The 17,229-nt window shown below is 43.3% G+C and overlaps 1 protein-coding gene across 1 annotated transcript in view; it reads right to left on the bottom strand.

Annotated features, from left to right (window-relative positions):
* Nucleotides 1–861: 861 nt before the first annotated feature.
* msi1b (musashi RNA binding protein 1b) overlaps nucleotides 862–17,229 on the bottom strand; it is an 18,097-nt gene continuing 1,729 nt past the window's right edge. The window contains exons 4-15 of the mRNA XM_019861579.1: nucleotides 17,122–17,206; nucleotides 12,200–12,241; nucleotides 10,936–11,028; nucleotides 8,179–8,227; nucleotides 7,606–7,688; nucleotides 7,423–7,540; nucleotides 5,744–5,824; nucleotides 4,232–4,288; nucleotides 3,975–4,034; nucleotides 2,601–2,755; nucleotides 1,373–1,418; nucleotides 862–1,285 (exon numbers count right to left, since the gene is read on the bottom strand). Of these exons, the coding sequence (XP_019717138.1) occupies nucleotides 1,377–1,418; nucleotides 2,601–2,755; nucleotides 3,975–4,034; nucleotides 4,232–4,288; nucleotides 5,744–5,824; nucleotides 7,423–7,540; nucleotides 7,606–7,688; nucleotides 8,179–8,227; nucleotides 10,936–11,028; nucleotides 12,200–12,241; nucleotides 17,122–17,206 (865 nt within the window). The 3' untranslated portion in view covers nucleotides 862–1,285; nucleotides 1,373–1,376. The remainder of the gene's footprint in view (nucleotides 1,286–1,372; nucleotides 1,419–2,600; nucleotides 2,756–3,974; nucleotides 4,035–4,231; nucleotides 4,289–5,743; nucleotides 5,825–7,422; nucleotides 7,541–7,605; nucleotides 7,689–8,178; nucleotides 8,228–10,935; nucleotides 11,029–12,199; nucleotides 12,242–17,121; nucleotides 17,207–17,229) is intronic.

Genomic DNA, 17,229 nt, shown 5'->3' on the forward strand with positions numbered 1-17,229 from the left:
AGAACATAACTTTGACAAATATGTTAATGTATTATTAAAAAAAAAGTCTAATTAAAATTTCACATTTGCAACAGAGGTACCTCCCCCAACCAAAAACAGCATACGGTGAATATTGTACATCATTTCGGAAAACACATTACACACAAACCAGCAGGCCATCATCAGCACATTTGATTGTGTCTGTGTGTGCACACGGCCGCTCAACAGAGTACTCCTTCATGTTCTTCCACCCAAAATATTCACATCTTAAAAATCACAGTTAAACAACATTATGACAAAGTAAGAAAACAGGATATTTTTTTCCTCTCCTAGGCGAGGAGCATTTTTACGTGCATGTGTCCCCACCCCTCCAAAAACGTCAAAGAAAATAAAGACACAACCTCCCTCCGCTGAACTCACAGCAGCTTTTCAGTGAAATAACAGACTCAAGTGACGGAACGAGAAATGCCTAAGCAAATGTATGGCTGCTCTAACAAAAACATGTATTGAGATGTCCATGAAACTATCTCGCCATCAAAGTTGCCAATGTAAGGAGTGACAAGAAGAAGCTAACTTAGCACTTCTCCAAAGCCTCCCAGACCCTAAAAGTACAGTAGCTGCCCCCGCCCTTTAAGCCCGGAACAAAAGTCATATTATTTACAGTATGTTACAACATTGTACAGCTCAAGTAAGCCTACCATGTAACTGTGACCATTGACCTGCTTCCTTGCTTTATGTATATAACAAGATTTTGTTAAAACCTACCACTACACGTTCAGACACATTTTCTAGAAACAGGATTGTTCACAAATTAGTTGTTAATACTCATTATGAACTTCTGACGGTTTTTGCAGTACAGTTCGTAACCTTCACTTGGAGATTCAGGTTCAGAGGTCAAATAACCCGATAAGACGAATTGCAGCCATCGCTCAAAATGGCAAAGTAAAACATAACCCAAAAGAGTAACACTAAAAATACAGCATCTGTATCTGTTTGCTACGGTTTGTTTTGTTTGCTGGCTTTTCGAAACATTTTCATGACTGATTTTGCTAAGGTGCCGTTAGGGTTGGCTGTGTTGAGGTTGCCGTAAGAGGGTGATATGTGTGTGTGTGTGTGTGTGTGTGTGTGTGTGTGTGTGTGTGTGTGTGTGTGTGTGTGTGTGTGTGTGTGTGTGTGTGAGAGAGAGTAAAAGAAATGGGGTTTTAGCTGCCCCCACCACGAGAAGCGAAGTGGACAGGGCTTGGGCCAGATCAGCTCCAAAGCAGCTTCAATTCCCTCCAGCTCTCCGTCCATCAACAACTCTTGACTGAAATGCAAACAAACTGCATTAGTTAAAGCTCACATGTAATCGTGCCGTACTGCATCCTGCCTCTTAACGTGTAGAACAACTCACGTTCTCAGTGATAGCCGTTAGTGAAGGCCGTGGCGATCAAAGGGCCCTGTAGGAGGAAGCATGACAGGTTGACCTCCATTTCCTTTAAAGCTGCAGCATTTGACCATGATGGAGTAAATGAAATTTTGCTGCTCTGTGCTGTGGTAAAAGTCGGAGTTGTTTGAAGGTTGCTGCTAATTTTCATTAGTCCATCTATGGCATTTCATACATTGTAGGGGTATACGATATTGGAAAAACATGTGATATGCGATGTGTGTGTTGAATATGGTCATCGCTATATTACTGCGATGTTTAACATGCACCGAAAGAAAAATGACATTTTTATAATCTAATGCATTTTCTCATGCAGCAAAATAAGCAAGCATGATGTATTCTTAGCTAATGAATTGTAATGCCCTGAGATCGTGTTCAACTATTGCATGGCAATGTGCATTTAAGGTTACATCTGATTGGTTAAAGTCTGACACAAGCATACAATTTCATAGGGCAATTATTGCACGCCTGTGTGATATGCATATTGGACGCAATAACAATGTTTTTTTCGATATATTGTGCAGCCCTAATATGTTGGCATTAAGTTAGTATAGACTTTCATTTTGAAGAAATTATATGGTTTGGTTGAACATTTATGTGTTTAAATATACTGCACAAGTTATTTTTATTTTTTTATTTTAAGTGTCAATTTTACAGTAAACTTTAACTAGGACTGATAAATAACTTGAAGCAAGCACGCTTTGGTTCTAATTTGAAGAAGAGGGCGAGCAAGAGTGTGAGAAAAGGTGGCAGGGAATTCTTTTAAAAAGTTCACTTTAATCAATTTAAGTTTGTTTTGATAAATGTAAATGTTTTTGAACCTTTGGGAGGGGTAAAACAAAAAAACTATTTGAATGGAACATACAGGTCTGTCTGTCTGTCGATCTGTCTGTCTGTCGATCTAACTAAAGCTCTCGATGACTGGTTCTTGCTTCAAATTGAACTTCAGCATAACTCTTTATGGCTCATTATAACACTTGTCCAAACTGGGCGTTTTCTATCTATCTATCTATCTATCTATCTATCTATCTATCTATCTATCTATCTATCTATCTATTTATCTGTCTGTCTGTCGATCTAACTAAAGCTCTCGATGACTGGTTCTTGCTTCAAATTGAACTTCAGCATAACTCTTTATGGCTCATTATAACACTTGTCCAAACTGGGCAGGGTGGTGCAGTAGGTGGTATCTCACCCCAAGACCATGGCTGAATCCTGCACTCGGGACAGGACTTGCAGCACTGAGGTAACTGCTGACTGCTGACTCCTGAGCAGCTGTTCCATAAAGGTCCGCCATTGGGCCCGGGCTGCTGGTTCCCAAAAATCCAGCTGTGCGAGATGGGGTAGAACCTGAAGGTACCGTGTTACAACATCAGAGTCAAGTTCCAAATGACTGTTAACATTATTCATTGCTACGTCTACAAATCGAATTCAAATTTCTACTATGCAAAGTGAAAGCCTTATATCAACGCCCAGAAATGTTGCCAGCTTCACTGAGCCCGAGGTCATCTGAGAGGCTTTGACAGAAAGTGGAACGGCATGCTATGGTCTGAAGAGTCAAATTGTTTTTTGAAATACTGGTCATGCCCTCTGGGCCAAAGAGGAGGATGACCAGGATTGTTATCAGTGCAAAGTTCAAAAGCCAGTTTTTGTGATTGCATGGGGGTGCGTTAGCCCCCATGGCATGGGTGACTTTGCACATCTGTGAAGGCACCATTAATGCTGAAAGATGCATACAGGTTTGACCTTTTTTACCATCTTTTTCAGGGACGTCCCTGCTTATTTCATCAAGACAATGCCAAGCTATATTCTTCACTGTGATACAAGAATATGCCTTTGAAGCAATTGAGTGTGGTTACTAGACTGGCCTGCCAGCAGTCCAGACTTGTCTCCCATTGAAAATATGTGGCCGGGGCAATACGAAGTGCAAAATATGACAAAGGAGACTCTGAACTGTTGAGCAGCTTACGTTCTGCTATCGTACGTACATCAGGCAAGTATGGGAAAGAATTTCACCTGCGGCGCTTCAACAATTTGTGTCCTCAGTTCCCAAACGTTTTTTGAATGTTGCTAAAAGGTTGGTGTTTGATTCTGCTTTGCTATTTAATGTGTATTCATGAGGCGCAAAATACATACTTTCGCAAACTGCAATGTGAAACCGCTTATTTCAAGCCTTGCACATCATGGGGGAAATCAGTATTGAAGCAGTAAGGACCATGTTCTTTTAAAGTCTTACATTAATTACTTATTTGTTTACCTTGTATTTAAGATTTGAGGTACTATGCACAAATGGCTCAGGATTCATAAATGAAAAATGCCTTATTTTTGTGAAATTAAATATATATAAAAATATATGTGAAAATAAAAGTACATCACATCTCAATTGACTTCACATCCATTACGGTGGTGTGGGCAAAATTGAAAAAGAAGTCTAGCCAAAGGCTTCTGGGCGTGTTTTCAGTTAAAAAAAAAAAAAAAAAACATACAGGTACAGTATAGTCAAAGCAAATACAGTACAATGGTATAACTTGATCATGGTCAAAATGGGAAACCTTGTGGAAAATCTTACCTCTGACAACTGCTGCTGCTGCCGCTGCTGCCATTGGTCCATATGCAGTGAGGGGAATGGCTGAAGACAAAAAAATGTAAATAAATTCAAATGTGTCAGTGTAAAAGCTAGTTTTGTGTGTGTGTGTGTGTGTGTGTGTGTGTGTGTGTGTGTGTGTGTGTGTGTGTGTGTGTGTGTGTGTGTGTGTGGCAGTTTATGGGGTGTGTACCAGACAGACAACGTGCTGCTTGTAAAGTCCAAAGGAGGGACTAACTGACCTGTGAGTTCAGGGGGGTGGGGTGAAGTCAGAAGGGGAGTCCTCTCTAAGTGGAACTCTAAAACAGAAACAGCAGAGTGATTTTGAGTCCTAGACCGCACCTATGACAGGCAAGCAAAGGACAACACAAACACCCCAGTAAGTGGGGGTGAGAAGTGTGGAGAAGTCAAACGAGGGCTTACAAGATTCGAGGAAGGAGAAGCAGGATTTATTGGACGGAAAAATAGCTCAATGTAGACCTTCAATAAGGTTTGTGTGTTTTAAAATCTGCAGAAAACAACACATCAGACCTACCACATATAAGTATGCTCATAAATTCAGTTTTTAAGGGAATTCAACTCATTTGCTATGAAGAGTTAAGAGGGCTGCCCTGGTGGGGTGACATGTGACAATAGCAAATCTGCATCTGAGTGTATGGGTGTGAGCTGTGGATGACAGCAGCTTCTGCGTAAGTATAGTCATCATGTTTATGTATTTTATGGTACTCCTAGCAGTCCATAAAGAACTGAAAAGTGCATCGGTGACTGTGATTCTCCTTTCCCACATGTATGGACACTACAGTAGGTGAGCTTCCGGAAAATGTAAGAACCCACAAAAAAAAAACAATTGCTTAAATAAACATGATATTGCAGGGGTGTGAACAATGAAGCATGATATAGAAAGGGAACACTGTACACGCGTAAACACCTTCACACATAGCGCTAGCACACACGTTCACAAGCAAGCAAAGCAGATGTGAATCCACCCCCCGATATTTACAAGCAGCAATTTACACCCTCAGTTGTAATGTGTTTCTGTAAAGTAATATTTTGTATCACGTCGGGTGGAAACCTATTCGCTCCATAACACTCACCTTTCAAAACGGTATATTTTTTTTCAACCGTTGTTCAACATTGTGTCGTCAAAGAGAGCAAGCCATTTTCAACACTTAAGATTGGTCAATAACACGCACACGTGTGGACTGACCAACAGTATCGAGTATGAAAAAATATAAATTTGCAAAATTGTGACATTGGAGGATTTGGCCTAACTCCAGCGATGTGACAGTGTATCTCTTATACGATACAGTTCCAATTCCCCGAGCTATTGAAAAAATAAGAGCGCTGTTAAAATAGACTCAACTAGTTTGCTGTTCAGCTATGGGAAACTGAACTTTTGTACATCCACGCTATGGCAATTCCAGCAAGCAGAATTAGTGTGGTTAAATATGACACTGGCATAGAAAAAAATAATTCAGACCATTTAAAGAGAGATGAACAGCAATAAAAATGTAAACATAATATTAATAATTTTCACAATAGTCAATCGACGAAATTTTGTCAAACACCTTCTGAGCATTTAATCGGCTTTATCTTGCTTTTCATTCATGTTAGCTCTCATGACGTGAACGTGAAAGTTTCTGTGTAGTGTGTGCCACATCAAACTCTTTGTCATTGAGTCCTCCTTCTCAGCTAACAGTGGTGGAAATCAAATGATCATCATGTATCATGACGAGAGAGGATGTTATGTTTACCAGGGAATTGGTAGGTATATCCAGGGGTGATGCCTGCATAGCTTCGACTAGTGTACGTGGCAGTCTGGAAGCTTGGATAACCTGTGGAGAAAACATCAGGGATAGGATTTAGGTGCAATAACGTTCACAGTCTGAGATTATAACTCAGTGTTACGCGATCAGACATACACGAAACATGGCACTGCAACATTATGCTGGTTCGTGGTTAAACAAAACAAACAAATCAAATCTGAAACTAGAATGGCCATTGTGCCAAACAATCCACCCGTCCATCTTCCATACTGCTTATCCTTACTATAGTGGAAGGTGTGCATCTCAGATGACTGGACGAGAGGTAGTGTACACCCTGGACTGTCGATACTGACATACTGTATAGACAAACAACCATTTAAATTAACATTCCTAAAGAATGAGAGGGAGAATACGCTGGGAGAACATGCAAACTCTACACAGAAAGGCTGGAGCCCGGATTCAAAGCTCCAGCCTTTGAACGGTCAGGCAAATTATGTGCTAACCATTTAGCCGAGGCATATCATGCCAGTTGGGAACGGCACCAAACTGCACCTCAAAAACTACTGCTGTCCTAAACATGTGTGCATCATTAAATTAAGTAAAATGTTTGGGAATATATCACAGAATTTTGCCAATACAGTATGCCACAAACTTGGTGGTAATTGGAAACTATTTAAAAGGAAACAAAATGTGGCTTGTAAATACCGGTACAGTATGATATGACCTGTAGATGGGTGATATTCGACACCTGTCACCTTTTTCTTGATAAGACTATGCGTTGTATGCATAGTCATACAGCTAAGGATTTGTGTAAACACAGCCTAAGTTTTGAATTACTAACAAAGAAAGATGTTTTCGCCAATCATTTGATTTGAAAGAAAATCTGGGAAAATGTTGCAATTATCTGACTGGCCAGTAGATGGCAGCCTTAGTTCGTCTAGTTAAAAGCTGAACAAACCGGCCCACTCAGAGATTAGTGATTAGAATAAGATAAGATAAGATAAGACAACCTTTATTAGCCTCGCAATTTTGTTTCAGGGAGTTTGAAGAGCAGAAACGATTAAGTGCCACTTGACTACTTTTAGATATTCATACGTGTTTTTTTTAAAGACTTATGGTAAATGTCTGGCATTTGAGGGATTTTCTCAGCATTTCAATATGCCCCATGTGACATGGGGCATGTTCATAATGATCCTGACTTGAGCATTCGTTTGAGGTGTGACAAATAATGAGAATGTACTGTGTGTCATTAGTATAATACGCATTTGGTGGTACATAAATAACATTGAACTGACCTGCACTGAACAATGTACTGGATAGACTAAAATCTTGCAGATATAAAAAGGCACCCAGGGAAAAACAAAGTGAAGCCCAGACAATGTATCTTGGCACCTTTGCCACCTCACTGGGTATCTTCTGAAATTTAGATCGAGATGATCGAAGCAACATGGTGGTGAAGCACAAGATCAGTCGAGGACTGATTGGTCGAGGACTTGATCAAAGTCCTCGACTGATCAGTCGAGGACTTTGATTGGTCCCACTCCTTTTCATCATGTGTCATGTGACCTTCAAAGTAGCTAAGGTGAAGAGTGCAGGAATAGATTTTGAGAAGCGCAGATGGGAGGACAGCTACGAGATCCCCCTTGTTCTGATCGATAGGAACCTACCCAGCATACCAATCCCCAGCATGAAGGCGTCCATTCCATACGGCATCACCCGAGAGCGCCCCCTGGCCGAACCAGTGGGAGACATCACCTCCTTGGGTTGAGCTTTCTTGCACTCCACCTGTTTCCAGGAAAAACACAATTAAGCAACTTTCTGACGCTAAATGACGAGTCCAAAGTTCTCACCATTTTGTTGTTGATCTCGTGGAAGTGGATCTCGCAGACTTTCTCCACCACATCCTCGTTCTCAAACGTCACAAAGCCAAATCCTGAAGAGGACGACGCAAGTGCGTGAGCGGAACATTTCACACAATGTTAGGGCTCAGACAGTATGCCTTTATGCACATTGCTACAGCTAATAGACCAGAGTAATCAGTTGTAATAGCTGCTTAACCCCCCTCAATCACACTCACATGCACACGCGCGGGCACACAGACACTCATCCACTCCTCCCTCCCTTCCTGGCCAGAGGGCCAGGGCAAAGCTGGTAGGTAGGCTGTCACAATCGATCAGTCCCAGGGTGGGGAGGAGGTGCTTAAGGAGGCTTTATCCTGATCCTGATTAACGGACTGGCTAATTAGACTAGCCCCGTTTGTCTCCTCGAGCTCAGCCCACAGGAAGGAGCTCTGCAGGGGAGGAGGGGGAGGGGGATCAATAGATAGCCAGGAAGGACTGGAGGAAGAGTAGTAACTTGAGGAAGGGATTGACAGGAAAGGTAGGAGTTGTGGCGAGTGAACAGAGGAGGTCAGCCCGTCTCACCTCTGTGTCTGTTGGTGGTCTTGTCGAACATGAGCATGGCATCGTCAACCTGGAGGGGACAAACAAGACAGTTTTACACTACGCTTTCGCTCTCTCTCCCCTGCCACACGGCATATTGCCTGACCTCAGCCCTTCTCAAGTTCTGCAGGGAGGCTCTGCAACAGATGGACAGACGCACAGAGAAAGGGAAGGGGGAGGAGGAGGAGGAGGAGGAGGAGGAAGAAGACTGGAGGCAGGCGGCAGGTTATGAAAGAAGAAGCAAAGAGAGCAAAATATGAAAGAACCACTCGGGAGCGAGGCCTTGCTGGGTATGTGCCCAGTGCACATAATGGGTGGCATGCAAAGCTGGAAGTCACTGCTGAAGCACCAGCTCACAATCCCCCTCAGGGAGCACATAATCTGCCCCCTTTCTACCCTCCAAAGTTTGACATTCCCATGGCAACTATGCAAAAAGTGCTCATGAAAGGCCCAAAGCCGACATCAAATATGGTTCATGAATGCAGTAGTGGGAGAGTGCTCGTGAGAGCAAGGGAGACACAAAAAGAGAAATGTGGCTGTGTAGAAAGGTGAATCTTACAGGCAGGTGGAGCCTCGATGAAAGAAGGGGGGGGTGGTGATAGTGAGAGGAATAGCGACAGGTGGAGATCTGGTGAAAGAGAGTACACCGAGCTGTAAGCGAGTCGGACGAAAGAAAAAAAGATTGGGTCAAAGTGGAAAGGGAGGAGAAAGAAAAGACAAAGGGAGAGGGAGAACAAAGAGGCCTGGAGGTTTTGTTTGTTGGCACACTCAGCCATAATTCCTTTTCCTCTTCTCCTTTTGACCTCTCCCACCAGTCCGGCCTCCTTTTATCCAGCACAGACACAGGTGTCTATTCATACACACACACATAACCAGAGTTTCTTATGTCAAAGTCGACCTGCTCTTTTTCTACCTGTTTGCGCTAAGCAGAGGCGGGAACAGACATTTGGTAAATGAATCAGTGTTCTCTTGATCTATAATAAGTGTACTGGATGCTGCAGTGGATATGATCCATACTGACGCGTACTACATGTGTATGCCAACAAGAGAGAGAAAGGGGGGGGGGGCTGTGTGTGTGCGCGTAGAGCGCCAAGGGCAGTTTGCCTCCAGAAAGGTCAAAGGTGAGCGAGGAGTGTCAGTATGAAAGCGGACCTCAAATCATGGCTTCCCTTCACTCAAATGTTGGCCCATCTGCACAGAGTGTGCTCAGCTCGTTTTATCAGCTCCAACGAGTTTGTCGGTCCAAGAGGCCAAGCGGTAGGTGCCTCACATCTGTGTCAAGACATCCAGGACACACTTTGTCAAAGAGTTGTGATCCCACAGTCAACAAAAGGGAGGGGAGGAACTCCACAGTAACAAGCAGGAAAAGCGCCCTGCAACCTGTTTTCATGCTGCAAAGTGTGTTGACTTGCACATCATTGCTCAATATTACAAACCGTGAGCACTTTAATGGTGTGCTGCTGGACAATATTCCCTCTGATGCTTTTTTTTCCCACTTCTCATCTTCCCTGTTATCCCCGGCCCATCCCTCTCCACACTCCTTTGTCCTCGCCATGACGGGACACAAAAGGTCCAGTGAGGCAGTCTAATCAGGAACTTCCATGGATGGCTGGAGCCCACATTTCACCGGCCATCCCTTGATATCTCTCTCGAAAAAATTCATCTCGCTGCTATGATTGAGATGGGAGCTCGGGGAACCTGGAGGCCGTACCTTTGGCACTGCAAATAATGTGACACCCTGTTGGAGATAGGATGGATGGCAGACAGTTTTCACAGGTCCGACTTTGAAAAAGTTGGAAAGATTTGTGTCCACCTGTTAGTTGGGGAAAGGTTGGTTGAAATTCATGTGAACCATCTGGAAAGTTCCTATATGGCGGGAACCTTGCGGCCCAAAGAAACAAAATATTTGCCCGTCTTTGTGCAGGGGCATAAGAGCTTTTGTAAATCTCCCCCACGCCCCATCTTTGCCCCACTTCCCTCTCTTACGCCTCCACAAACCTCTCTCAATCAAGCCCCCCCTCTTTTGTTGGTGCCTTTGTTGGCCCATCATCTATTCTCCGCACTATGCCTCTGACACCACTTTGTGTGAAAAGATATGAAAATTCGCCCACACTTTGAGGACCTCTGGTCAAACATTTAAGGGGTGTGTTTGGAACTTTTGGCAAATTAGTCAACTTTTTAAAAATGATTTCTAAACTCAAGATGACCCCCACCATACACACACGCACATGCAAACATCCCGTGAACACCACCTCGTCCCCCCTCCTTCAGAACAAAACCCCCTTACCCACAGAATTACTTAGGGACAATGGGCAAGCCAGGTCACCACGGTAACGGGTCAGGAGGGGGTTGTGGGTAGGAGCAGCTGTTACATCAGATTAATTCAGATTCTGATAATCCCTCCTCCTTCCTCACCATCACCATACACTCACCACAAAACTTTTTCACCCGCCACCTCCTCCCCTCTGCACACTTGCAGTATCCCCCAAGTTCGCCTGCTGCTCGGGCCCTGAGGAGCCCCTCAGCCTCTTTAGTTTTCCCCGGCGACCCTCTCCAACAAGCGCTTTCTTTCTGTCCTCACGTTCTCGCCTTCCTCTTCACAGTAACTCCTTCGCTTCCGAGCACTTGTCTGTTTTCTTTAGTGAATCCATTTGTGAGAACCAGCCAAGGTGATTTGCATTAGGAATACTTGTACCGTTTATCGATCAAGGCCGCTCCAGCATTCCAACAATCACTCACCTTCCCAAACTGGTCAAAGTATTGCTTGACATCTTCTATGGTGGTGTTCACCGACAGGCCTCCCACAAAGATCTTCTTGGTGCGAGTCACTAACTGTTAAGCAATTAAAACAAGAATTCACTAAAATTACTTTTTACTCACTGGTGTTCTATTAGTGCATATCAGATTGTTTTCCACTGACAAAAGAAGCTTTTGAAAAAGGAAATGAGCTTTCTTATTTGTAACAAGTACTGGATAATATTCTACAAACATAAACCAAATGACTGCATAGGTAATTCACTAGTTTTGACTCTGAATATAAACATCTCTCAACAAATAAGTACATTTTCAAAAAGAGCAGAAATGAGGGATTTTGCTATCTGCTGCTATTAGTATATGTCAGCCTTAAAACACTCACTGAAAAACAATCCCTCTCACATATTCATCCGTTACATCAGTTTTGTATGCGAGTTGATTTTGAAGCCACTTTGTATGTAGCAGCCACATAGGACTGCTTGGGTACAGCCTGCACTTAACACCTGTAATTATTTGGGGCTTTTCTAACAGGATTGGTCACACGGCAGCAGGACAAGCAGCACGTCACCACATAATCCATTTTCTTTTTGTTATATTGATTAAAAAAGAAAAAAAAAAAAGATCACCGGTACATTGAGATTGTTATGATTTAACAAGATCTGACGAGAACTCGGTTGCCTGGATATATTTCTGTTGGTACTCAGTAGGAAAAGAGATCAGCCAGATTTACAGCTCTGACACCGGACAGCATGTTCTCACGTCCGAGCTTCATTACAAGCTCCTGATAGTAGAAAGTCACACAGTCTGCATAACAAGTAGCGCTTCTACTGTGTCTCACTATTTCAGCATTATATTTCGCGAAACTATTATTTCACTTAAAAATCATATCATTTCCTTACCACATAAATGAGCATAATACAACTCTTTCACGATCTATTTTATATCTGTTGTATTTGTTTGGGGGAGAAATGCTATCATATTTCATAAAGGACCTCCTTGTACTTTTTATTTTCGGTTAAAGAAATGTAGATGGCTTCATTAAGTCATCCTACACTTGCATGCTATCTCGATACACCACAAAATTGGCTATGATGAGGCGTAGTGTTATTTTAGGTGCTATTAGTGGCAATAGACTTGATTCATGAACAATCGCATCTCGGTTCACACTTAAAACGTTCATTAGAGTTGATGGCTATTGCCTAGAATAGTGCCTGGCAGTTACAGTAAATGTACATGAGATTTAACTCACCTTCGGCTGAGCCCTCCGGGGGAATGCGACTTTAGGATCAATCTATAGAAGATAATACAGAGACAGAGAGGCCTGTTAAGTGATGTGTCTTGAGGGGTGTTGCGGGGCTGGCCGGGTGCACAAACACGGACCATCTCTAGTCACATGTTTTAATCAAACCTTATCACCTTTCAATATATCTTAGAAGTTACCAGTTGAATGTACGTGTAATTTGTTAAATCAGTGGCCGTTTGTGAACCAAGCCATACAGTGAAGTTCTTTCCCTGTTTTCAGCATTTTCACGACAGATAACCAACGGCGATGGAAATTAATCAGATTGAATAGATACCATGATCGATTCTGCTTTTCATGCTATGAACATGTAGTTCTTGAATATACCAAACTTAAGTGCAAAGAGTCTGGTGGCAAAACACTGGATCGGTTATATATCGATGAATACACCATACACTTTTTAAGATGTGTTGAAAACATCGAAGCGCGTGAAAAAAAAAGTTTCCTTTCTATGTTTCTGTCGTTTCGGTTTTCTAGCAGCAAATACCGTGTCACTGACTGGCTTTATGCAACAGTAGGAAACACACCAAAAACGTAATCAGAAAATTTGAGGCCTCTTTCAAACATACTGATGTGAAATCAAAAGCTACTTGATGCTACTTAACGTTGACACGAACTGAAATTTTTTCACAATTTACAGTATCTGTCCTGCTGTTTTTCAGCAATAAGGGCACTGTGATTAAGTCCAGTGCATGCATTTTAAAATGTAACAAAATTTAACCCAAACACATTTTTACCTAAACTTTCAATACAGCAGGTTGGGATGCCTTGGTAATTTATGAAAAAAAAATCAAACATGCTGAAACTTTTGAACACCACGGGCATGCCTAAATTAGATTTGATTGCACTTTTTATTGTGTGTGTGTGTGTGTGTGTGTGTGTGTGTGTGTGTGTGTGTGTGTGTGTGTGTGCGTGTGTGTGTGTGTGTGTGTGCGTGCGCGTGTGTGTGTTGCGGCGCTCAGGTGGAATGCCTGGGAATGTCCAGTGAACCCCTGCCTTTCTCGTCACCACCATGTGACATGTGAGCTCCTGGAATCTCACACGGGTACCACAATCACAAACCCACCTCAACTCTGTGAGGAGAGCTTGAGAGGAATCGGGGGAAGTGTGTCAGAGAGAGAGAGAGAGCAAGAGCGAGAGGTGGCCAGGTTGAGGAAGACAGGATAGAAGAGAAGGGAGCTGTCAATCACACCACAGCGACAGCAGATCCAACACATTTTGTTTGTTTGTGTTAGTTAGCTTTTTTTTTTTTTTTGCCTCCTTCAACTCATGACGAAAACAACGCATGGCATCGAGCTCGTCTTTCTACGTGGCCATGCGCGCTTTAAATGGGAGCATCTGTGATTCCGGATGTTTCTTTGCTTTGTAGTTCCTGGGTCCGCTTCGGATTATTATTTCTTTACCAATGTTAGAGAGAGCATCACACCGTGACATGAGAATGTCAATAGAGACAGGTTGCATTTAAGTCTATGCTGATCTAATAGAGGTAGAGATCAAGACTACTCCACACTGTACCGCCGTTACGCCAACAGATGGTGAGGCGATACGGCGCTAAGATTAGTTTGCGACCATGAGAGGGTAAAGTTAAACTACAGTACAGTAGAGAGCTAGAGCCTCTATGGTAAATCACATGCGTTTACCAGAATGAGGACGACAGCGTGTTTCTACTTGAATACGACTCGAGATTGCCACGGGTTTTCGTTTCTCTTCTAAAGAGTGAGAAGACTAAAGGCTAAGACTGGAGGATCAAATGCAGAGTCTACTGTTTAGTTTCTATAGTGGCTAGACTACTCTGATAGTCACCTCCGGTCACCAACCCTCCTGATGGCCAACACTCCTGTGCACATTTAAAAAAGACACACACAAACAAACAAAATCAAACAGGGCAGCACGCAACGCATGAGCGGGAAGGAAATAGTGGACATTCAACAATGACTGTAGTCATGAAAGTGATTTGTGTGGTGGAGAAAGGTTTTTGAGAGACGCATGCAACATGAACAAAATCGAAATTAGCACATTGTGATATCATATCGTGAAGCCTTGTGCGTGCAGAGATGGAACCTTACTGCAAGGTAAGAGAGATGACGCTGGACGGAATTGCAAGAGAGGTTTAAGAAATCGCCTTGTGCTCTGAAAACGTCTACATAGCTCAATTCAAATGCCAAGTTTTTGTGATATAGAAAAGTGCATAAAACATGTCAAAACCTTTCCCAGATTTAATGTGACCTCTGACCTGAGTCCAAAAAAAAAAATTGTAAACTTTCGCAGAGGAGCAGAATCCTCTGAGATCGCACACCCTCTTGAAACTGGGATGAGGCTGTAGTCAGAATTAATAAATCACATTCAAACTTAAGTTAAATGGGAGTCAGCACAGTAAGCACACCATTTCTACCGTTAAAATGCACTGATTAAACTCAAATAAATCTCAGGTGTGCCAGCAGGCTTTTCCGAACATTTTTCTGCTTTCTGGACTTTGAGGACTTTGCGCTAAAACTGCATTGTGGAACTGTTCAATATTCCTCCACTGTGACTGAGGCCGAAGAAAGCTGATGTAAAACAGCACCAAAAGACGATGCAGCCGCCAGTATGCTTCACTGCTCGTATGATGTTCTTTTGGTGATGAGCAGTGTTGTGTTTGCACCAAACATACATTTCGAAACTACGGCTGCAAAAATGTCAGGAAAAGCCTACTAAAACATCTGAATTTTATTTGGGGTTGATTGGAGGTGCTTTAAATGGTGGCAGGTCCGTGCTGACTCCGATTTAACATGAGTGTGAACAGGTTAATTCTGAACACAGCCGCATCCGCCGTTATAAGAAAGTGTACACACTTGCGCAGCCATATTCGCTCAGTTGATTATTCTTACTTCCTCTGTCTAATTTTCTTGTACATTTGAGTTAGTTTGATGTCATATTATTGGTGGCAAACATTTACAAATGAATTATCTTGGACTTATAGTTTTGGATCCCATAATTTGAAGCATTTGAACAGGGGACTTTTTCCATCCGCTGTACATCCCAGCTAAAGTGTGCAACAGTTGGCCTGACAAAGGAACACATCGCACGCAGCACAGCATGGCGACTGGGCAGCACTCAAAATCTCTCGAGGACCAGCTCAAGCCCAATCCTATTAGTTAGGAGAGCCACACTAATCGCAGACAGGGGTTGCTCCCCCCGTCGTGTTTCTGCTGTAGTGCTAAAACAGTTAACGAGACCTCGAACTGACTGCAAACTTTGTTCAACAAATGTGCAGTTAGTATCGAACTAACCCAGTTTCGAGATGGCAGGAAGCTGAGGGCCAACTCAAAGTCTTACACTTGCCGCTATGTGTGCCCCAATGCTAAGAGTAGCGATAAATTGTGTATTTGCTCGCCAGACTCACTGCTGTGCAAAGGTCCGCTCATTCCAGCAGCGCCCGAGCGATTCAGTCGGTCACAGCATGGCACATTCTTTGTGTTGCCACTGGAGAACCTTTTCTCTGCCCTCGCTAACAGGATAACCTGTCTGTATGGGGAGGGGGGGGTGTGGAGGTAGGATGAGCAGCCTCCCAAAAAGTCCTCCTGTAGTGACCATGCAACCCCTTCGGCTGGTCTAGAGTTCTCTCAGTCAAACCCGCTCCCAAAGGTTGCCTCCCACACCAACACCATCCGCTGCGGTGAACGACAATGCTAAGCAGTATCAACACTGGCAAGTTGAAGATTTTTAAAAAAAAGAAATGGAAAATATCGTTAATGTGTTATGTACAATGTCTTTATCGTGAGGCAGCAGGACTTAATGACCTTCAAGCTCCTTGATTGTGCCTGTTTATACTGTCCTGCAGGAGCCAAGAAATAATTGTAAATGATGTGCATTGTTACCGGCCTCTTTTTCTTTTGTGACAGAGCTATTCTTCAACAGTGGGCAAGCAGGGGGGGGGTTCACTATGGAAACCAACCCCATGGCGATTTTGTGGCGTCCAACCCATGGTGGCACAAAGTGTCACAGGCCTTGTCCCTGCAAGTGACACTAAAGAGCCGAACGGAAAAGCCAATAAAAATTCATTTAAAAGTTAATAGTATTGTACATTTCTCATGCCTGTGTGCTTTCTTGGAGTTTCTAGGGCAACTTTTTCTCTTTGATTTCTTCTCCACTGCCCCACTTATCTGGAGTCGGTGCATCGTTCAGCGCACAAAAGGTGGAAAAGCAGTACCCTCTCCTTATTTCAATACAGTGACGAACGCGCCGCCATCACCACTCCCAGTGACGAGCGAGAGAGAGAGGAGGGAGCCGTGGTCCCTATGGCGACCAACGGAGTCACATTGTTCCCGAACGGACCCACATTCATCACTGACACACACATGGACTCTCATGCGGGATTAAAACATCCCAAGTTAGGGTTGTGCAGGTGGAATAACCTGTCACGACTTTATCACTTTGGAAGTGCTACCAACTTTATTTGGTGCAGCCGTCACACCTTGATGGTCTCAGGTTGCATTTGCCCGTTCTGCTGAGAAACTTTTATTCCTTAGGTCATTTCCACCCCTCGGGAAAGAAAAGAAAAGGCAGACACAGAAGAAAAGTTTGTTTCCCTTTCCAGAGAAGCAAATCCAAGAGTGGCAAAGGGGAAGTCAACCAGCTCAACTCTCCTTGTTTCTATGGAAATGGACACAATGTGACATTTTGCCAAATGATTGGCAGAAAGCAATGAGATTGGCCCAAGTGTCTCCACTGTCACTCTATCACGCAAAAGCTTCCAAATCGGAGGAATAGCGGCAGTTATTCGCAATGAGAACATCACCCCACATAAACATTAATGGCACAGTATTCGAAAATCCACTAATCAAACAGCGGCCAATGAGATTAGCCAGGGGAAGGAAAGACAGAGAACTTACTGTTTTAGAGTCCAACTCATGCCTGGTTTGGGCCAAAACTTTATCCACGCCAGCCTGATCCACGAAGGTGACAAATCCAAAGCCTCTGCGGACATCGGGGGAGGGCGG

The sequence above is a fragment of the Hippocampus comes genome, unplaced genomic scaffold, assembly GCF_001891065.2.
Source record: "Hippocampus comes isolate QL1 unplaced genomic scaffold, H_comes_QL1_v1.1 scaffold147, whole genome shotgun sequence".
NCBI lineage: Eukaryota > Metazoa > Chordata > Actinopteri > Syngnathiformes > Syngnathidae > Hippocampus > Hippocampus comes.